General features: G+C 46.1%; 1 protein-coding gene across 1 annotated transcript in view; it reads left to right on the top strand.

Annotated features, from left to right (window-relative positions):
* Nucleotides 1-1264: 1264 nt before the first annotated feature.
* Nucleotides 1265-22542, top strand: part of LOC119161979 (carnitine O-acetyltransferase-like) — a 42524-nt gene continuing 21246 nt past the window's right edge. Inside the window, exons 1-5 of the mRNA XM_037414469.2 lie at nucleotides 1265-1599; nucleotides 13213-13299; nucleotides 16358-16476; nucleotides 18011-18064; nucleotides 19322-19487. Of these exons, the coding sequence (XP_037270366.2) occupies nucleotides 1402-1599; nucleotides 13213-13299; nucleotides 16358-16476; nucleotides 18011-18064; nucleotides 19322-19487 (624 nt within the window). The 5' untranslated portion in view covers nucleotides 1265-1401. The remainder of the gene's footprint in view (nucleotides 1600-13212; nucleotides 13300-16357; nucleotides 16477-18010; nucleotides 18065-19321; nucleotides 19488-22542) is intronic.

Below are 22542 nucleotides of genomic sequence, written 5' to 3'. Positions count from 1 at the left end.
ACACTCACACATAGTTTCATTTTCCGACCAGCAATGCGGTCGGCGGCGTCGCCGTGCTTATCGGCCATCTGGGATGCTTTTCGGCCCTGTCGATTGGGCTTCAACTAAAACAAATTCTTAATTGCGCTCGAAAAAATTCGTTGTGGGCGTTAGTTGACCCTCAAGAGGTCATTCGTTCGACAAAGTTACCGCCCGAAGCAGACGATCCGCGCACCGGAGCAGCGGCTGCTGCAGCGCGGTGGAGAACTTGAGAGTGGAGTCCACAAACTGACGTCACATGTAAGAGGTCGCCACTCCAAGATCTCCAGGCGGCTTCGGCTTCGGACAGGCCGGAGGAGGGAAAAAAGAGAGAAGGGTGGCCTGCACCGTGCTCCCTACCGCGCTGCAGAAAACACCGAAGGCGGCGCGGCGAAGCGGGATTTCCGAAGCCCCTCCCTAAAAATTGTTCGCATTTCGAATTTACTATCTGTTGGTACCACTCACATAGAAATCCTCGAGCTTCTTTGCTTCGTTCTCCATCTCCTTGGACGCAATGACGACTGGGGCGTCTGGAAGGCCACACTAATGCTGCTGCGTCAGCCCGAGGGTACAGGGTCCACATCCACGTCGAAATCAGCCAAGGATCACGTGTCGAATGCTACGTCACCTGCTCGAGCCCCAACACTGCTTTCTTCGTCGTCTTCCTTTGCTGAGGGAAATTATCTATTGGCCACGCTTATAGAGCTGGCAGCCGGCATATTATTCCGGAAAAAAAAGTTGCCGGCAGTTTTTCCCAATTGTCTGTTCATGAACATGCGACTTACGTGCCGGCACATTAATGGTGAGCGTGTCATGCCGGCAATACATGTTCCGGCAGAATAGGGGCTGCACGTGTAGTGCCAGCAGCTGGCATGATACACCAGCGAAATTCGGCAAAGCTGGAGCACCTTTTCGAATGACTGACATACTGTGAAATTATTATACCGTCTCGGTAATGGATGGACTGTTCATGACAACGGTGGCATTTTTATTTTACTTCCTTATTCGGAAGATGATGTGTCGTGCCGTTGATGAATTGTGCTATCTCGTTCGCCGGATAGCGAAATGACGCACTACCACTATTTTTCGTAGCCTCACTTATCCGACATGCCTGCCTTTGAGAAAGGGAAACCATTTGCATACGCGTCTTTTTTTTTTCTCTTTACGGTGTAATACATTTCGTTTCGTGCGCGTGCCTGCCACCATACTATTTCGGCTACGTGCGGCATTATCATCATTACCAGCAGCGTAAGCGGCCGGCGGCGCAACCGATGGGCAACGGCAGCCTGCGCGTGGGCGCTTGATACCAGCACCAGACACCGAAGCATTTGCAGTAGCGGCTCACTCCTTGGAGAATCCAGTGGCGGCAACCCGTTAGGCACGATGGCGGGCAGCAGCAGCACGCCGCCGGTGGTTCGGCGACTGCCTGACATGGCACCCCTGGTCGTCAAAGGAGTCATGCTGTCGCGCCAGAAGGAGCTACCCAAGCTGCCCGTGCCGCCACTCGCGGATACGCTGGAGCGCCTGTGGCTCTCGCTGATGCCCATACTGAGCGTGGAGGAACTCCAGGCTTCCCGAAAGGTGGGCGTTCGCGCGCTCCGATCTACGCGCACTCGAAAAAGTCCCCTTCTGAACGTCTCGAGCTGCCTGCGCTGCTGGAATAAGCCAGACGCAAAAGGCTTGCAGGAGGCAAAACATGCGCACACTGCGAAGCCTGGCTACATATGCACAGAATCGAAATATTATGGTATCTGTGATGCAGGTCAGAGGAAAGGAAAGGAGGGCCCTAGCCCCCCCCCCCCCCCCCCCTGAATCCGTATTGAGGGCCGAGGAAAACTTATAAAAATATAAGCCTGGAAAATCTGCAAAGTGGCCGTGTTTCTGCGAAGACATTAGGGACTCTATGTGAAACAATGAATTGGTTCAGAACCCTAACGTCAGTAATTTCATTATGACAATGGAGGAGTTACCAGAAAAGAAAGTCAGTGTCAAAGTTCTACTTTTAAATCTCGCGCTGAAACCTCCACGCCGGACGTCAGAGACTCCGAATTGTATATTTGGTATTTGGATGACATTGGCTCGACGAAATATTATAAAACTTGAATTTTAAGAATACATGTTCTCCTAAGAGTAAAATCCCCTTCATTTCTGCCGACTAGGGGCTACATAGAGCCTAGTAGGGCCGGTTCACGCTAGCGGCAAACATGCCTCGCGTTTGACGTTCTCAGGCAGCCGTGCGCGGCTGTTTCCTTCGCGGACGTCTGCCGTTCTTCGCCGTTCAAAAAATGGGTCCGAGACCCATTTTCGCGCCGCTTGCAGTTTGCCGCAGAGTGACGTAGCCGATCAGCGACGAAGGAGCGGCATGGCTCAGCCGCATCGTCTGCTTTCGCGTCTCCGCATCGTCTGCGTCTGCCGCGGGACACTTCGAGCTGCTTGCTTCTTGCTCCGCGGATTTCACGGAGGCTGCCATGCACAGCTACAACCCCAACCTTCAGGAGGCTATCCTGAGGTGGGCTGATGTGGTAGAAGAGGCCTACCGCGAGTAGGATCCCTTGTTTTCTCGCAGTCCCTTTCCCTTAAGTTGGGATAAATGAAGTTGTTTCTCTCTCTCTCTCTCTCTCTCTCTCTCTCTCTTTCCCGCTATGTCGTACGTGTTGTTCCCAGCCTACGTTCCAGCACTGAATATAGTGTTGTAGCCTGTCCGGCATTTAAAAATGCGCATAGAAATGCAAAATGACGTTCGCAAAGCAGGCGGTTGGCCAAGTGACGCCAGCTATCTAGCATTAGCAACAACAAACAAACGTGTATTGTATGCCCTCCGAGATTTGAGAAGGTTTGCTTAGGCCTAGAACATCAATTATTTGAGTATGGTTATCAAAAACGGCGCCAAAGCGATTCGAGTAAAGTGTTGTCGAAGCTAAAGGACATGAGTCTAAAGCAAATGGAAGTATCAGTTCGGAGCTTACGAGCTATAGAGCGCACGGCGGCCGCTTGATAGGGCAAGACTCCTTTTGGCGTTGCATAAGTCAGTTGCCAGACTTTGGGGTGGTTGTTGACAAACTGCCACTAAATGTGGCTAAAAAATTTTCTCCTGTATTTGTGGCTTTTTCGTAAGAGTTTGGTGCCATCCGCGGTGCATTTCGCGAGTGCATGAGCGACGCTGGCCGTTTTAATTAACGGAATGAACCGAGCCTAGCAGAAGTCGAGCGTGGTGCTGCCGTGCAATTAAATTTTAATTCCGCTTTAATTAACGGAATGAACCGCGCATTACATAATTCGTTTTAATTAACGGAATGAACCAAGCCTAACAGAAGTCGAGCGTGGCGCTGGGAGGGTCAGTGTTGCCAGACTGCTGCTAACTTTGACTGCAAATTTTTTTTTTTCTGTAGTTGTGGCTTCTTCGTGAGAATTCGGTGCCATCCGCGGTGCATTTCGTGAACGAGCGACGCTGGCCGTTTTAATTAACGGAATGAACCGCGCCTAGCAGTAGTCGAGCGTGGCGCTGCTGCGCAATTAAGAGGCCAATTTAATTAACGGAATGAACCGCGCCTAGCAGAAGTCGAGCGCGGCGCTGCCGTGCAATTAGGAGGCCGTTTTAATTAACGGAATGACTTCTGTTAGGCTCGGTTCATTCCGTTAATTAAAACGAATTCTGTAATGCGCGGTTCATTCCGTTAGTTAAAACGGAATTAAAATTTAATTCCACGGCAGCACCAGGCTCGACTTCTGCTAGGCTCGGGTCATTCCGTTAATTAAAACGGCCAGCGTCGCTCATGCACTCGCGAAATGCACCGCGGATGGCACCAAACTCTTACGGAGAAGCCACAAAAACAGGAGAAAAATTTTTAGCCAAATTTAGTAGCAGTTTGTCAACAACCACCCCAAAGTCTGGCAACTGACTTATGTAACGCCAAAAGGAACCGTGCTACTTGATAGATTCGAGGCGGATGACAACTGCATTCGGAAGGGCAGTGGATGAATGGATGGATGAATGTGGCTGTACCCTTTAGATTGGGCGGCAGCTAACGCCACCTAGCCGTTTTCCTTAGTGAACTAATTGGTTTTTATCTCTTTTTTTTCCCTTTAAATAGTACAGTTGAGGACTGGTACTTTGCAGTGAAGGGTCTAATTTTCACTCGTACCTTGACTTTAGCCACCAATCAGATAACCTTCTTCTAGGTAATTCTACCCGCTTAAAGTCTATTTTGCCCTCCCTGTCTCTAAACGCAACGTTGGTTACGGTAGGCTTGCCGCTAGCGTTTGTGCGGGAAGTTCAAGGTGGCGTCGCCACTCGCTTTTTTTTTGTTCTTGCGTGTTTTCTAGCTTTCCAAAGCGTCTTCTCGCGGCGAGCGTGCTGATTTCGGAACATCGAAAGATTGATCAGTACTAATTTGAGACAAATCCTTTGTCGTTAATGTCATCCTTTTAAATGATATTTCGAAAATAGTTATTTTTGTGTAGATGGGCGACGTTCGGCTGCTTACCCAAAATTCACTGGTTCGATCCTAGCCGCGGTGGTCGCATTTTCGATGGAGGTGAATATGCTAGAAGCCCGTGTGCTAAGATTTGGCGTGAAAGTAGAAAAACCCTGGTACGGCGTGCCTCGCAAGCATGCCATCCATGGTTTCGGCTCGCAATAACCCGGAATTTATTATTATTATTATCATTATTATTATTATTATTATTATTATTATTATTATTATTATTATTATTATTATTATTATTATTATTATTATTATTATCAACCCTTATTTACAACGGTGGCTGCGCTGGAGAGATGCGACCAGGAGTGACGATCATGTGGGAGGAGGGTGATAAATGCATGATAATTCTAAATTTACTAAAGCCTGTTAACTAACTTTTAATATACAGTAAGCTTGGCCTGCTTACTTTAATCGGAAAATTAAAATCGACCCTTTGTTAAAAACCATGTCACTCTCAGCGTCTGAATTCAGACAAAAACAAAAGAGCTGTTATCGGGTAACTGGCGTGCCACACCGACAGAGCACACGAAACCGAAGCTAAGCGCCCTGACGCGCGCGTGCCGTGCCATTCAAGGCGACGTTGTTGGAGTAATAATTTTGGAATCGGCTAATTGGCTGATACCGCAATGGTTCAACATGCGCTAGTACAAACAAGGACATAGAGAGAGCGGAAGAGAGCACGGGCGTTGACTCACAACTAAAATTCCATTGAGTGGAAGGTGACGTATACATACAGCCAGCGTAAAAAGACAGCGTGGGCTGGATGGAAGAAAAAAAAAAGGTTCTCTGTGCCCTTGTTTATATTAGGGTAGTTAACCCACTATGGAATGAACTTCAACTAACTATAGCCCAACTTAGTGCTCTTCTGTAATTGGCTCATACTGGTGCCGTAATAGATCAGTTGAATGCGTCTGGTGATAAAAACGCGGTCCTCGCTCATTTCGCCTTTCGCTTCGCCCGGTTCGTCGGCTTGCGTCCAGCAACGCGATGAAGATGGGCAGAGGGCGCGCGTACTTGTTATCAGGCAGTTCAGTTCAGGCTGTCAAGGTGGATGGACGTGTTTTTTGAGCGCTCCGGATCGACTGCGCAGATAAGTGTTTTTGCATGTTTTGAGCTTGTCTTTATAATTATAAGGCAGCGGTTGAAATCTTCGTAGTACTTATTTTATGGTACGGCTTTTTCGGGGGCCAGACACCAGGTATTTATTAGTTAGTGCGGGTGTGTGTGTTTGAAATTTTTTTGTTGTTTTTTTTGCCACCCCGTGGGGGAGGTGCGCGTTCATTGAACACGCAAATTTTTGTAGTAGAGCTTAGACTTTCCTTTTTTTTTTCGAAGTGCAGGGCTCGAGTTTAGTAATTATTGAGTATAGGGACAATTGGTGTCAGAAAGGTATGGTTAAAAAGACTGTAAAGTGTTCAGGATGTGGAGTGGGTTTGAAAGTGGACCCAAGCGTAGAAGCGGATGGAGAAGAGGCTGACGCGAAGTGTAGGCAATGTGAGGTCGAGGAAAAAATGGAGAAAATGATGGTTGCCCAGAGTGAACTGCTGAGGAGAATCGCCGAGCCCGAGACTGCGGTGGCGACAGAGCAAGAGAAAACGAGGGCAATGGGAGAAGACTGAAGTCCGCCGAGGAAGCGCTAGCGAAGCTGAACAAAGAAGCGACCTACCGAGAGAACAGTAGGGAACCGGCAACCAGAACGGCGGAGAAGGAAAAGCAAGCAAGTTTGGAAAAAACAGGTTTAGCCGGTTCAACTGTCGCAAGGCCCAGCTTCAGCGAGGTAGTGGTGGGGCAGGGAGGGAACAAAGCAGCCGGCGTCACAGGTGCAAGTAGCCCCCAGGTGCAGAACGCTCCAGCTGAAAAGTCACAGCATGTGATAATAGCCGGGGACTCGAATTTAAATCGATGCACAGAAGCCATCAAAGAGAGGGTAAGAGGTGACAAGAGGGTTGCGGTAGGGGCGTTCCCAGGACGCAAGCTGGAAGCAGTCATGAGGCAAGCGAGCGCAAAGCTCAAAACGACAGCTGATAGACGAAACCTCGTGATAATTTCAGGCGGTTTAAACGATGTCCTCAATGAAGATGCAGAAGGACTAGCAGCCACACTGGCGAAAGGCGTCGATGACATGCGCGCCACTTCTCCTAAGGTACAGGTAGTTATATGCACGATACCGGAGGTACCGGTGCGTGATAGCAACCTGCAAAGAGCAGTGGTCAACACAAACCAAGAGATATGGCGGATGAGTCGAGAGAAAGGCTTTGAGGTGGTGGAAATAAACAGAGAGGTGCATAGGTGGGGGGGTTTTCAACGAGACAGAATTCACTTCGATGGGCGGCTAGGTCATGAGGTGGGTTGGCGACTTGCAGGACGCGCAGTAGCTTTTTTGGGGGGCAAGCGAGCCCTTCGGGTGCAGGATAGCTAGTAACGAGGAAAACAACCAGGGAGACTCTTCGACAGGTGGTATGGACAGATACGATTCCAAAGTGGCACCAATATCTAAGATAGGTAGAGTCCGGGGCATAAATAGACGTAGCCACGAGCGCCGAGCCAATTCAGACATAGGGTATATTAACATGCAGGGTGGTAGGAACAGGCTGAAGTGGGAAGAGATAGAAGAACAGCTAAGGGAAGAGAGGCCGATGGTATACGGTTTTGTAGAAACACATCTCAGGGACATGGAACAACCTCCGAACAATCCGGACTACGCGTGGGAATATTGTAATAGAACAGAAGGCAGCAGAAAGGGGGCTGGTATTGGGGCATTCATTCATAAAAGTACAGACTGGCAAAGGGTCAAGCAGGAGTGCAAGGAACATTTATGGCTAAAAGGGAAAGTGGCAGGTCAAATGACACTCCTTGGTTTCGCGTACTTGTGGACGGGAGCAAAGGCCAGAGAGGAAAACCAGGCAATGGTAGAGTGTATATCAAAGGACATTCAGGAGTTAGGAAGAGAGTGCGAGATAATTATACTAGGAGACATGAATGCGCACATAGAAGATATAGATGGGTATACCGACCCGACAGGCAAAATGATCATGGATATGTGTGAAAGGCTTGATTTGATCATTTGCAACAGTACCGAGAAGTGTGAAGGGCAAATAACATGGGAGGTAGGAAGGCTTCAGTCGACGATAGATTATGCACTGATGTCACATAGGATGTATGATAAGCTCAGGGGAATGCACATAGATGAAGGTGGCTCCAGAAGTCTGGGTAGCGATCACAAACGTATCAAGCTAAGTTTTGGAAGAGCAGTGAAAGTGGGAAGGAGACAAGATGAGCAACTACAGAAAAATTTTTATCCAGAAAGGCAAATTGAAATAGCCACTAAACAAATTGAGAAAGTAATCACGGAGGATAATAAGACAGTGTGGACATACACGAATCTAATTAGACTCTTTGAGCTAGAGCTTGCTAAGACGCGTGACAAATCACCCCGGAAAAGAAGACACAAACCCAAAAGTTGGTGGGATGAGGAAGTTAAGAGAGCCATAGCAAAACGTCAGGAAGCCTCTAGAGAACACCGACATGCTAAGCAGCGGGGTGAACCGACAGATGATGTTGAAAGAAAATGGGCAACCTTTCTAAGCTGTAGAAGGGATGCATCCCTTCTGATCAATGAAAAGATTAGAAGGAAGGAAGCTCAGTGGCTGGCAGAAGTACATAAAAAAGATAGAAAGGCAGCTGCGAAACTTTGGAACCATCTAAACTCCCTAAGAAATGAGACGAGCCTAGAGCAGAGTTTTATAACTACAGCCCAAGGTGCTAGGCTAGAAGGGGACGAAGCTATTGAATATATAAGAACAAGGGTGACAGAAAAATTTCAACAAAGAAGTACTTTATGCACCACAATAGACAAGGACGAATCAAGTGGTGCAATGGCTCCATTTTCACAACAAGAGTGGGAAAGGGCTGAAAAAAGGGTTCCTGGTAGTACATCAACAGGCCCAGATGGCATTCCAATTAGGCTGATAAAGACATTAGGTCCGAAGTCTAAGCAGGCTTTGACAGAGGCAGTGAGCAAAATAATAATCGATGGTGAAATTCCCAATGGATGGAAACTTAGCAGGATGAGCATGATCTATAAAGGAAAGGGGGACAAAGCTGACATAAACAACTACCGTCCTATAACAGTGACATCAGTGGTCTACAGGCTGGCGATGCAAATTATAAAGGAAAGACTGCAGGCGTGGATAGAGGATGAGGGGGTGCTGGGGGAACTGCAGAATGGGTTTCGGAAACACAGGAGGTTGGAAGACAATCTGTTCTCACTGACGCAGTGCATCGAAATAGCAGAAAAGGAACACAGGCCCCTGTGGCTAGCATTTTTGGATATCAAGGGAGCGTACGATAGCGTGGTTCAAGAGGAATTGTGGGGAATACTGGACACACTAGGCGTGGAACATGTAGTCACTAATCTTTTAAAGGGTATCTATAAAGGTAACAAGGTAGTTATAAAGTGGGAAAAACAGGTATCCAAGCCTGCAGAGGTAAAACGGGGGCTTAGGCAGGGGTGCCCCCTGTCACCCTTATTATTCATGATGTACCTACAAGGATTAGAGGCAAAATTAGAGGGAAGTGGACTGGGCTTCAACCTCTCTTTAGTCAAACAAGGAAAACTTATTGATCAGGCACTACCAGCATTAATGTACGCAGATGATATAGTGCTAATGGCCAACAACAAGGAAGATTTGCTGAGATTGATGGACATCTGCGGTAATGAGGGAGATAGGTTAGATTTTAGATTCAGTAAGGAAAAATCAGCAGTCATGATTTTCAATGACAACGAAGGTAGTGAGCTTAGAATACAGGAGGTCACGCTAGAGATAACAGATAAATACAAATATCTGGGCGTATGGATAAGCAATGGGACCGAGTATCTGAGGGAACACGAAATATACGTGACGACTAAAGGTAACAGGAATGCAGCAGTCATGAAAAATAGGGCACTGTGGAATTACAATAGGTATGATGTTGTGAGAGGAATATGGAAAGGGGTCATGGTTCCTGGGCTGACGTTCGGCAATGCGGTCTTGTGCATGAGATCAGAAGTTCAAGCAAGATTAGAAATTAAGTAACGTGGAATAGGTAGGCTTGCTTTAGGAGCTCACGGGAATACACCAAATCAGGGAGTACAAGGTGATATGGGATGGACATCATTTGAGGGCAGGGAAGCTAGCAGCAAGATAAAATTTGAGAAACGATTGAGAGAAATGGGGGAAGAGCGTTGGGCTAGGAAGGTTTTCAGCTACTTGTACATGAAGAATGTCGATACAAAATGGAGGAAGCGAACCAGGAAGTTGACTGGTAAATACTTAGAGAACAGCAGGTGGCCAAACCAAAAAGAACTATCGGTTAAGAAGAAAGTGAAGGAAACGGAGACTGACATGTGGAGAATCGGCATGATTAAGAAGGCCGCACTAGAGATCTATCGAACTTTTAAGCAGGAAATTGCCAAGGAAAGGATCTATGATAACACTCGGGGTAGTTCTCTACTGTTTGAGGTCAGGACGGGAGTACTGCGAACCAAGACATATCGGGCCAAATACGAAGGGGTAGACACAGTATGAAGTGCGTGTGGAGAGGAAGAAGAAACTTCCGAACACTTGATTATGTTCTGTAAAGGGCTTCACCCCATAGTTCAGGATGATGGCGCAGAGTTTTTCAAAGCACTGGGGTTTAGGGACCGGGAGGGCAAAATAAACTTTAAGCGGGTAAACTTAACCAGAAGGAGGTTATCTGATTGGTGGCTAAAGTCAAGACACGAGTGAAAATTAAACTCTTCACTGCAAAGTACGAATCCTCAAACTCACTTTTTAAGGGGGAAAAAAATGTTCATTAGGTATTACGGCTTGGTAGCGCTAGCCACCGCCCGATCTAAAGGGTACAGCCATATACATCCATCCATCCAGGCAAGCAAGTTCTTGTTCTACAATGAACAGCGTCTGTTGTGGGTTAATCGCTTTGTCACATCTGGTCGCTGTTCACGTAGTCGCTTTGCACGCCTTCTTATAGACGAGAGCACGCCTGTCTCGCACCCAGGCGCCTTTGGCGGTATACCCTCGCTCCCAGAGACGCTGCTATTTGTTTGCAACTGCCAAGGCGCCCCTCGCTAGCATGGCAAGCAGGGGCTCTCGGAGTTTAAAAAGTGAAAACGCACCTGTTCGCGCTGCGCCCGCTTATAAAATATCATCTGGGCATACCACTGCGTTGTCATCTGATGCGAGAACAACCAGTGCAAAAGAAATAGATTGCTGAGCACTGCCTGTGAAGTTCACAGCGCATCGCAGAAATCGTGCCATTGCGGTGTTTTGCGATTGCACAGATTTCTGTCGACAACGGAAAACGCTCAGCTCCGCCGACTTAGTATACAATCGCAATCGATAGGAAAAACTACGAGCCCAGTAAGGTGTACAAGTAGAGTAAGTATACTTAGTGCGTTTATTCAAGAGCGACTCCAGCTGTTCCGCTTGACAGCGGCGACCTGCGTGCAGTATGCTTGTAGTATGCGGCACAAAACTATTGTCGTACTCTTTCGCAGGCCGCATGTGAATAATAGGATATACGTATTACGACTCACCGGTGGATGAACGCACCACGCATGTTTAGTACAACTGTAACGGCCTACGATCGCAATGCAAAAAGACGATCGGCGCAGAAATGATGGCTTTCGACTCTGTCGAACTGCGACATACATTGACTGTCACTAGGCGAATCTATATGTGGTTGCAGCTGGTGTCACCGTAATATTTTAAAATCTTTTTCTGGCTGGCACTTTTGCACCGCCTGTGTGTTCCGAGTGCCCGGCAGGACTGGCAATTGATAACACATGCGCTGCATGAGCGTAAGTTGGAGCCAGATTATAGCGCTACGTTGCTGCTGGTTCACAGCACAAATTCTGCCTTGTCACAGCCAAGGCATGCCACAGTTAATGCTCTCCGCTGTTAGTATTTCTTTTAAGAAGTCGGATAATACGTACCTGATGAAGTTGCTTCCGCAGTCTGCAATGCTCGTACTGCAGATATCGAGGACTGCAGGACTGTCGAGGAATGTCTCCTCGACGTTCCGCACGAAATCATCACAAAATTCCAGCAAAAGAACAGTGCGAAACATGCTTACAGTCGGACTAGGGTTGTGAAGTTTCGCGTTTGATTTGCAGAGCGTCTGCTCGCTTGGCAGTAGAGGGTGTTGTTTTACCGTGCTTGCAACAGATGGCGCCACGCGCTTTTCAATATGGCAGCAAGCATTGAGCTTGCAGTGTTGTGGTGCTTTTTGTTTGTGGCGTAATAGGTGCGAAGCTGTTGCATTTGGTCATCGTCATCGTGCTCTCTTTCCGATTCTGGAGTGCTTACACTCCGAACTTCTATGTCATTTCTGTCGGAGGAATGATTCTTCCTTGGGTTCGGTTCGGGTGTCCGGTTAGTTTTCCACTTAGCCTGGTTCGTATAGTGAGTTCATCTGTCAGTGTCTGATTATAGAATGTAATCTGTATGTGTTTAATATTTCTATGTGTTTGGGTAAGCCCCGTATGCTTGTGGGTTCTTGTACATACGCACTCCGTTCTAACACAGTAAATTATGTAAATTACACGTATCTTGATACCGGTTGAACATATTTGCTGACATTTTCACCAAGTCTTGTAAATTCTGTACATATATCATCTACATTGTGCATATTGGGATTCGTTAGTCATTAGTAACATGTGTTAGGGACACCCTACGGACTTGGAAATTTTCGTTTAAAGGTGGGTACTTTGAGAGTATTTACATATCACACTATCTGGCCTTTTACATCTTAGTACCCTCGTGATTAACCCCTTGGCGTAAACAAAAAAAATCACAGCATATGCGCGGAGTGAATGATGATGAGTGGGGTGAAGCGTCTGTCCATCCGTCTGTTTATCTGTATGCTGTGCTGGCTAGGCCGGAGGCATGGACTGCCCTAGATACGTCGAGTTGACTGAATGGTTGCCTGTCTTATTATGATGATTATGATCAACGCCCATAGGCGGGCAGGTTTTGTAACGTTCGGGAGGTATTTCGAAGTGGCCATGGTATAGCTGATAAATTAATTTTAGACGAGAAAATATTCTACGATGAGCGAGTGTACTTAGCTTTGCCCTCCTGCGAAGGGCAGATATGCTCGCGAAACGAGGATTGCTTGAATAAATGAAACTCAGAGTGAGGTTTTGCACCCTTTCTATTTTTTAATTAAATATTTCTGATACGGAGCCCACACCAGGTCTGCATACTCAAACTTAAACCTGATAAGCGCTTCGTAAGCTGTTAGTTTTACAGAGAGTGAAGTATGACGTATAGTTTCACTCCACTCTTCTCTGGCATAGTTGTGAGCTTTACTCAGCAGCCTACTTCAGAGTGCGTTGCTGGGCGAGTCGGTGCACTGTCTGAAAATAAAAGTAGAGCGCGGAAAGATGGCCCCGAGTGGACAAGTGTAGGTTGGTAGGAGCGCCCGTGCCATCTACTTGTCTCCCGTGTCCCGTCTTTTCACGCTCTACTTTTATTTTCTGCTAATTTCATCCAAGAGAGCGTTAACGCGGTATGTCGAGGAAAGGGGAAGAAATGTCTCTTTCGCAGTGTCTCAAAACCGTGTAACTACTTTTTCAAGTTTAATTAGGGTAATCGGTGAATATCGATGAGAGTGAAACGCCATCATGGGCTGCATGCCCCGTGGTATCCTCCTTCTCTCCGCCCAGGTGATCGACAGATTCGGTGAGAAAGGTGGTGAGGGGGAGTACCTGCACAGGATGCTGACGTACCGGTACAAGCGTCTGGACAACTGGGTACGTGCACGCCTCCACGCTTATAGCTCGGTGAACCACTAACGTTAGGCTTAGCGCGCCCCATATGACTTCACCATGAAAAGCCTCCTGGCTGCCGCTTGTATTAACGGTAGAAATGTTTAAAATGATTAGAAATGAGCATATCTTTATTTATTTTCTTCCACAGATTTGTCATTTCGGTCACATTTACCACATGAGCGAAATGTGAGGCGTTTTTTTTTTCTTTTCTGAAAGAGCCAAATGCAGAAACCGAAACTAGGCTTTCAGTGGAACGTAAAGCATGCCTAAGTATCTTCAATTTCTAGAACAATTATAAGCGCAATGTGGCAATTCCTTATTGTAACATGAGCTTGACCAAGCAGTTTCTAATAAAAAATGAGCCAAGTACTCCAACTGTTTCAGTCAAAGTGAGCCGTATTAATTAAATCAGCTCTGCGCCAACAAAAATGATGAATGTAACCAACTTGGTCTGACCCAAAATGCTTCATTTGTGTCTTAGTTGCTTTGTTGTCGTGTTTACGTTCCACAATTAGGTTTTCTAGCGCGAGTTGGCACTTACTGAAGGACATGATGTTTAGAGACAAAACTGAATTGTAAAGAGTAAGAGGTTGACTTCCCCACTTCTTTTTGAATCTTAGCAATTGTTCTCGACCTTAGCGAAACAGTATTTTGTCCTCCATTGACTCCAACACGGTATATTTGAAATAAATTAGGTATGAAATGAACGTATTGGGTGTCTATCTATTCTCTACACAAGAAGTGGTCAGAAAAGGCATGACGTAAAACTGATTAGAACACTTTTGAAATACTTCAATTGATGCCAGGAACAAGAAAACACTAATGACAGTCCAGAATAGTGCCCCTTTCGCCAGGAAGGACCACTCGTTTTTCTAGTCTAGTAGTCGCCATTACGACCATGCGTCAAAGCACGGCAGCGATGGAAGCACAAGTATGATGTCAATTCTATCGCGAAATATTGCTATACCGTACATTCGAACCGTTTGACACTTATTTCACTTGCTAATTCATATTCAAACGAAATGTTTCAATGTATATAAACCAAATAAAAACTCCACAATACTGTCAATATTTGGTGATGTAGATTTTAGCCACACTAGGGGAGATGAACATACTGACAGAAAAGTTGTTTGAGCAGGCCCAACCAAATTGTCTGTAAAAAAAGTGCGTTTTTCGCAGTTTTATTTAAAGTGCATGTGGCTCTTAAAGAAAAAAAAAACGCCTCATGTGACGAAACACTCAGCAGCATTGTGTTACTCATTGCCATGGTCCTATAAATGGTAAGTGCGATTCGGTATGACTTTCGTAAAGAGCGCTCAAATAATGACGTCGCCGATTGTGGTTAAACTAAACACGGTGTCATGTATACCTGCATCATACAAGCTTATTTCTTGTCCACCGGGCCAGCCGTGCGCCTAAATTTTCTGTTGTTCAACACAAGCAGACTGTACTTGAGCGAACTTCTGATAAATAAGCTATAAATAAATAAATAAATAAATAAATAAATAAATAAATAAATAAATAAATAAATAAATAAATAAATAAATAAATAAATACTACACCGTAGTTTTTTGCCGAGTAGCTGGCTGGAAAGATAACTACACAGTTACCTTAAATACGCTCCATTCTTCAGACTCGGGTACCTATAATACACATGAATTAAGCATACCACCGATGTACGTACACTCAAGGGTTGCTTGTGAGGGGGGGGGGATTCACCTCCATTGATAGTTTTGAGTTTTGCATGTGCATATATGCGCGCACAAATACAAACGTACGCATGAATATATATAAGAAAGTATTATTCATGATGAGTCAAGCGCAGTAGGTGCAAAGACTAAGAAAGGACTAAGGATGGAGCACTTACTACCGACCGACTTTTTTTCTTCTTTTTCTTCTGTGAAAGCGTCCTCATATATGTATGACACGAATGCACGTGTGATTCATATGTACGAGCTATCGCAATAAAAAGGGTTTCACAATAAAAAGCCAGGCGTCTTTACTGCTATAAGTTTCTTAATTCGCTTTTTTTATCTAACCTGACACGGTGATTTTCTTGTCATTCAGTGGTTTAACACGTGCTTACCTAATGTACGCAATCGTTCATCATTTTAATCTTTCAATTACGCAGTTTTTTTTAAAAATAAGGATAGATGCGTTCATGTTATGCATATAGAAGAAGGTTCTTTAAGAAAAAAAAAATAAGTTAACAACCGCTTCATCCTGTTTTCTTTCTAAGTATTCGGGCATATTGTGCTTATTATTTCATTCATCAACCTTTACCAACTTGGCCAACTTGCACTTATCACTTTATCTATGGTTAACCCTCCTTCCCTTTGAAAAAAAAAAATTCTGGCTACACACTTGGAACATACAGATTTTCTAGCATAGTTTCGGAACGGGTGTACGCCTTGAAAGGCGTGTCACCCATTTCCGCGAAGCTCAACGCGTGGGCTAAAGGCCAAACCTCATAAGCGCGAAAATGCACGCGACAGCGACAAGCGACGCGACGTAGATCGGCTTCGCGCGATCAGTCGCTATCGCAGGCAAACCTCATTCACGCGACGGCTTCGGCGAGCGAATTCCACTGTTGCTGGCATGAGGCCGTCTACTCGCACCAAGAAAACCGCGTAGCGAGCGGTATGCAATTTTAAAATAAGATATATTGTTGTGTAATGAAACGGAAAATGTTTATTATTGCCTTGCAGCACTTTTTTATATGCGCATGCGTAAAAAACATTGCATTATTTCTTGTTGCGCATACGTGACTCGGGCAGGGTCACGTGCATTTATGTAGTCTTTGTCTTTTCCGGTATTTCGCTATTGGCTGCTTGAGCCCAGCACTTCCGGGCGATGAGCGACGGTTTCCAAATCTGGAGAACCGAGCGATCGCGCGAAAACGAGCACGCGACACGTCGCGCGAACGCCCTGTTTCGTCGCTCATAGCGTCGCTCGTCGCTGTCGCGTGCATTTTCGCGCTTATGGAGTTTGGCCTTAAAACAGCGAACGTGCCCTAGCCGAGCCGTGTTCTTCTACGCAGCTGGACGAGTGGTGGCTGAATACGGCGTACCTGGACGTGCGGACTCCCCTGCCGATGTACTCTAGCCCGGCAGCCATCTTTCCCCGGCAGACGTTCAATTCGGAAGAGGACTTCCTCCTGTGAGTGCGCATTCTCACTTTTTCTTACACGCTTCGCTTTGGGATAAGGTCTGTGCCCCATGAGCAGGACTCGGGACATATCCATGAAAAAAAGCGGGTAAAAGTGTAGCAATCTTGTTTGGGGGGGGGGGGGGGGGTGAAGCACGAAGCAGAACGAAGGACAATAAGACGACAAAGACATACTGCCCTGCGCTTCACTATCTTAACAAAAAGAAAGAATGGAAAGAGAATAAGACAACCAGTCACCTCAATTCGCTGCTCTCCAACGTCACTAATCTTGACCGAAATCAATGTTTAGCTAGACTCCTGCTGTTTTAAGGCCGTGTGTCATGCGTTTGCTTTTTCTGCAAGGTATCTTTAGTATTTCTCGCAACGGTAAAGCAACGAACCTCAAAAATCGGTACCAAATTTCTCGCGAAATTGCGGAATAATGGTGCTGAGACCTGCTACATATTATGCTTGAAGAGAAAGAATGTCTTAAAGGAGTTCATTGCGTTCGAGTTGGCCAAGTGCTTTCGGGAAGGCCTTAAAGAGCTGAAGGACGATGTAAATGAGGATGGTTTTTAACCTTTCTCGACAAATAGTATGTTGAACGTGTGCGTTTCCTAATGCCAATGACATTTAGAATGACATCAGATTGTACTCTTTTAGGGCAGTTGTTACATCACCGGATTTTGGCGAAGGGCTTGCAAATGGGAAAAAAAATTGCGTTTAGAGAGTCATGAATTGAGTGCCTACTCCTCAGTGAAAATTGGGACAAAGAGAGCGCTGCATTGGTCGTCCCCGTTGACAAAGCATGATTATGCAAATATAATATTGATCCGAAGTCGTGGGGCAGGGGGTATACAAAAGAAAGGCGAGTCAATGCCAACAGAAAAGCGGTAATCACGAGGCACTGAGACACGTACCGAAAAACAAGACAAGTGATCACGCAGCGAACAATATAATCGTGATTACAACCTTACAAAAATGAAAAAAAAAATGAAAACGCCAATAATAAATAAAGAAACGTCGTTTTCGCTTTGAAGTGCACGGACACGGCTACTTTGCGTTTGAGAAGTGTCTTTACCGCACAATTTTGGTGCCATAGATGGCAGATTTCGGCCCTAATATACGGCTTCCTATAGGAGTCATGCGCAGCCTTTCTGCAACTTTCCATGAGTCATCTTCACATGTGTGGCCTTAGCCCTTCACGTCTACTGGCTTACACTATACAGACTCTGCTTACGGCATACGAGTGGGCTGTTCGCAAATCTACAAGTGTAACAAATTATGTAGGTTGAACTGAGCAAGTTCCTTTTTTACATGATTTGTAGTGATTAAATCCTGTGCCACTATTCTTGCGAGTTCTTTGTTCAAACGATGCCGGTAGCGATCGCACGTATTACGATGCAGTGCATCGTCATGAAATACCGCCCAATACTTTTATACCAGTAATTATATAAGCGACGACGGTATGTAGAAGTAAACTCTCCCTCAATTTCAGTAGTTTTTTTTTAATCAGTGATGTTCGGTTTTTACGCCAAATTATCAGATTCGCTGCCAAGTTGACGGCTGCCCTACTGGAGTTCAAGGACCTAATCGACAGGTACGCATATAAAACATCTGCTGAAGTATATTTCCTATCTGCCGCATAAATATCGCAATATCGCAATATAACCCACCCCACAAGAAAAAAAAAAGAGAAATGTGCTCGAAAAGTTAGGGGTGCTGGTTATACGCAAGGGGTGGGTTAAATGCGAGAAAATACGGCATGTATGAAGTGTTCACTTTCGCAAATTGCAACCAAAAATATTCCTGTGTACTTAGCCGGTAGCTCAATCGCACTATACTTTCCTGGGGCGAGAATTATACCTGCGTAACAAATTGAACGGGGCAATTCACCCATTGAGAAAATTGGCACAGTTCACTTTCTTATACCTTTGGGGCTCGGAAGCAGCTTAGAAAACTGGAGCTGCAGAGTTTCTTGAATGAATCTTAAAAGTCATAGTATTTTCTTGGAAATTACGTGATTCACGAAACACCTCCTCATAAGCAGTGCATGCGGCACAATATTGGCTGGAACATCAATGCATTTTTTCGCATGGTTTGGAAATCGTGTCCCGAACCCGGCGCCAGCCTCAAGAATCCTTTTTAAGCGTGATACGGCTAACGAATTAGTCAGCTTAGGTGATTGCAATGTGTGTCTTAGTGGAGTAAGTTGAGCAGCAAACATGTTAAAATTCATTAATCAGTCAAGTTTGGTTTCATGTGCAACTATACAATGTTCACATCCTCGAGCAACAGTGTTAGCTACTATAAGGGATATATTTTTTTTCATCAGCTAGGGAAATAATCTTTCTACAGTATAGGAAAAAAACACACGCAGTAATGCATTGCTAAAAGTTATCGCTAACAACTATGAAAAACGAACTGGTATCAATGACAGTAAACAAGAAAAACTTGCAACACATGCCTTTTAAAGAACTGAGTATATTATATAATGCTCGAGAGAAAGAACAAATCTCAAACAAAAATCACAAAACTTGAAGGAAAACGACAAACTTTGCCGGTAGAAAAGAAGTGCAGATGACACAAGGGTTCAATGGTTTATATTTCTTCCCTGTATCCCTACGTTTTCACTTTTGTTACACACTACAGACACACTACATGACTGCGCTGGACAGCGCTGTTACGAAGTTTCCGCTCACGGCACGTCCGCGCATGGCGGCATCCGAAAGCGTTTTAATACCATAGTAGCCCGCAGCCTTTGTACTGACAGGTTGCCTAGTCGTGGTCATGACCGCATGCGTCGCTCTATTCAGCCAGCACACGTATGGAGTATGTGAGCTCTCCGTGTACGCAGGCAAGCGCTTCCTCCCGACTTGATGGGTCACCTGCCGCTGGACATGACCATGTACTTCAAGCTATTCTGCATGCACCGCGTGCCCAAACCCGGGCGTGACGTGCTCGTCTCGTACGCCGACGAGCCCGACTGTCCGCGCCACATCGTTGTCATACACAACAACCACGCAAGTACAACCATCGTGCCGCACGGAGGTCGCCGTTGTAAGGGTCGTTCCACGCGCTTCCCGCACAGCCGCAACGCACGGCCCGCGACCAAGGAGGTTTAAAAAAAAAACTTCTGGAGTGGAAGCGCCTGCCCTCTGGTGACGCCGACGGCCGCCATGTTGCTCCCGGCAAAAAACGTGCCGTCGGTCGTTTGGGCCCCCGCCGTTCACGCCACTGAACAACAGTTGTCGCGTTTGTCCCTCGTTCTTTTGTTCTGTGCGGATTTTGTGCAGTTCTAAAGGAAGTTGACACGATTCCGGACGTTATGGTGAGCTCGTGTGTCGCCTTCGGCTGCACTAATCGTGCGAAGCAGAAGACAGGAATCACTTTTCAAGTGTAAGTACGCGGGAAAAAGCGCTTTCAATCGCTTGTCTCCTTCGGCGCGCTACCTCATTCGAGAAGCGCGGTTTCAGCTGAAAACTTACTTTCATTAGCATTTTTCAGCTGGCGAGTAGAAGTTGAATAACCTATTTTGTGCGCGTGGTACCGCAGGTTTCCGAAAGACAAGATGCTGCGTGACGCATGGCAGCGTGCTGTTCGGAGGGATGGCTGGGAGCCTAAGAATGCGGACGTTCTCTGCTCGGAGCACTTTGAAGCCAACTGCTTTGACAGGACGGGCCAAACGACCAGACTGCGACCAGGGAGCATTCCTACCATTTTTCCTGCGTTCCCTGCGCATCTCCAGAAACCAGTGAGTACCATCACGAATGTACATTTTCGTTACGGTAAATAGGCTATAGATTTCCGAATGTGTAGGCACAGTTTCTCATTTCCTACGTGCTGTTCAAAATCACACCACTCTCTGACAAAGCGCACGTCACGTACACTTACTTGTCCAACTTTTTTTTTTCACTGTGCGTGCATAAATATGGGCACGCTAAACTTCCGCACCGAAACTATAAAAAGATCCCCGAGGTAGTAATCCCGTTTCTAGTCAGTCTAAGCAGTGGGTGGGACCATTATACCCGGCTTCTGAACTTTGGAGCATAACTGATTTTTTTTTTCTTGCAGGCGAAAAGAAAGCGAGAGGCCCCTAAGTGTCGGACTGCGCTGTCACCTGTCGTCAGTGCTCAGCTTGTTGGGAAGAAACATGTTCAGCTTGTTGGGAAGAAAGTGGTAGGCTACATCGATCTTGGAACAGGTATCTCCGATGATAGCCTGCCCGAAGCGACAAATGTCTGCGTTTTTATGCTGGTCGGCATGAATATGCGACTAAAAATACCTCTGGGGTATTTCTTCATCGAGTCTCTTTCTGGATCTGAAAGAGCTGCACTAACACTAGAATGTCTGTCGAGACTCTCGTCAATAGATGTTGAAGTAGCATCATTAACATTTGATGGTGCCGCCTCGAACTTCACTATGGCTCGGTGCCTAGGGGCTGATCTCAAGTAAAGCTCCCCTAAATTTGACACAAGCTTTAACAGTTCAACAGAACAAACAGATTCTCCAAACAAGGTGTCTGTAATTCTAGATGCATGTCACATACTAAAGCTTATCCGAAACTGCCTAGGGTCTGTAGACCACCTTGTTGACCTGAATGGATCAGAAGTCAGGTGGTCCTTTATTGAAGAACTCGAGAAGTTGCAACGGGATGAGGGACTACACTTAGGGAACAGGCTGACAAGAGCTCATATTGAGTGGGCAAAACAAAAGATGAAAGTTCGCCTTGCCGTGCGTTAGAGCCTCATCTGTTGGACTGCGATCCACTCGACAATCACATCTACGTTTTGGCGAAAAAGATTGCCAACCTGTATATAACAATCAGGCTTCACCACATTTCCAAAGAAATCAACCGCAAGAACTCGCGCAGTGGGGTACGAACCCAGCTGACAAGGACTATTATATTTAAAAATCTGTAAGATACAGATGAGAACCAGCGTTGAACAAAGCGGAGCAGCTGGTATATTCTATATTTTTTGCAATTTTAGTGTGTTGTTATAGAGTTGCCTGATATAACCTGCGTTTTGGGAATCAGGCCGTTTTCGTGTGAATTGTTTCTGTTTTATTGTATGTGCTTTTGGAAATTGTATAAAGCCTTGAATGAATAAAAACTCATATACCCCTGTGTTGCTTCCACCGTGAGCCTCATTTCGAGAATTGCAAGCGAATCCGCACTTACAGCAGCTAACCGTTGTAATGCATATTCGCTAATACGTAATCGCGTACGGCTCACGTGTAATATCGTAACTGACGGCTTTGTACAGATCTTGTTTATCTAACACGAAGAAAAAAAATGCGAGTGAAATTAATTACACGCCCCGTTTCATTCGAAAAAGCCGCCACGGAAGCGCGCTGGATACGTTGTCTGCGCTCTCTCTTGCCTGGAGCAAAATGGCCGCCAACCGGTTTCCCCGGCTTCACCCGCTTGCGTAGGCGTGAATAGGGGACCTCCACTCCAGACGTTTTTTTTAAACCTCCTTGGCCGCGACCCCTGCCGCACGCAAGCGGGGGACATATAAGCCAATTGGCGAAGCTGCGGAGGGTGAAAGAGCGTCGCCAATTGGCTTATTTGTCCCCCACTTGCGTGCGATAGGGGTCCCGCCACGTGTGTTGCGGCTGTGTGGGAAGCGCGTGGAACGGCTTTAACAGAGGAAATTCCATGCGACCAACGGGCCATTGCGTTCCGTTTAGATGCCTAGATGCTGGCGGAGAGATGCTCCGTAGTGCGTTTTTACCGTACCTTTATGTTGCTGTGGCGTTGAAGATCGCTGCTCATATTGTGTTTCCAGAAAAGCAGCATTTTATTGGGCGCCAACTAGCGCTCATTGTAAAAAGCATGGAGATAGAGACGAAGACGGTCGCTTATCGTCGGTTTCGTGGTTAGAGTTCATTTGACCTCTCTTCGGACCAGTTTCGCAGCGCAGTTAGATGCGTCCATCTCATATAACAGATCAGTATAGTATGAACGTGGGAATCTCACTATCGGCCTGCCCAAATAATCGACTCGTTCCAAGTGCGGAGCAGTTTTGGGGGCAGGGCTGTTGTACGCTGTTATATGCTGTCGCCGTCGCTTGG

Source organism: Rhipicephalus microplus, chromosome X (genome assembly GCF_043290135.1).
Source record: "Rhipicephalus microplus isolate Deutch F79 chromosome X, USDA_Rmic, whole genome shotgun sequence".
Classification (NCBI taxonomy): Eukaryota; Metazoa; Arthropoda; class Arachnida; order Ixodida; family Ixodidae; genus Rhipicephalus; species Rhipicephalus microplus.
This window is presented reverse-complemented; position numbering and strand designations above follow the sequence as displayed.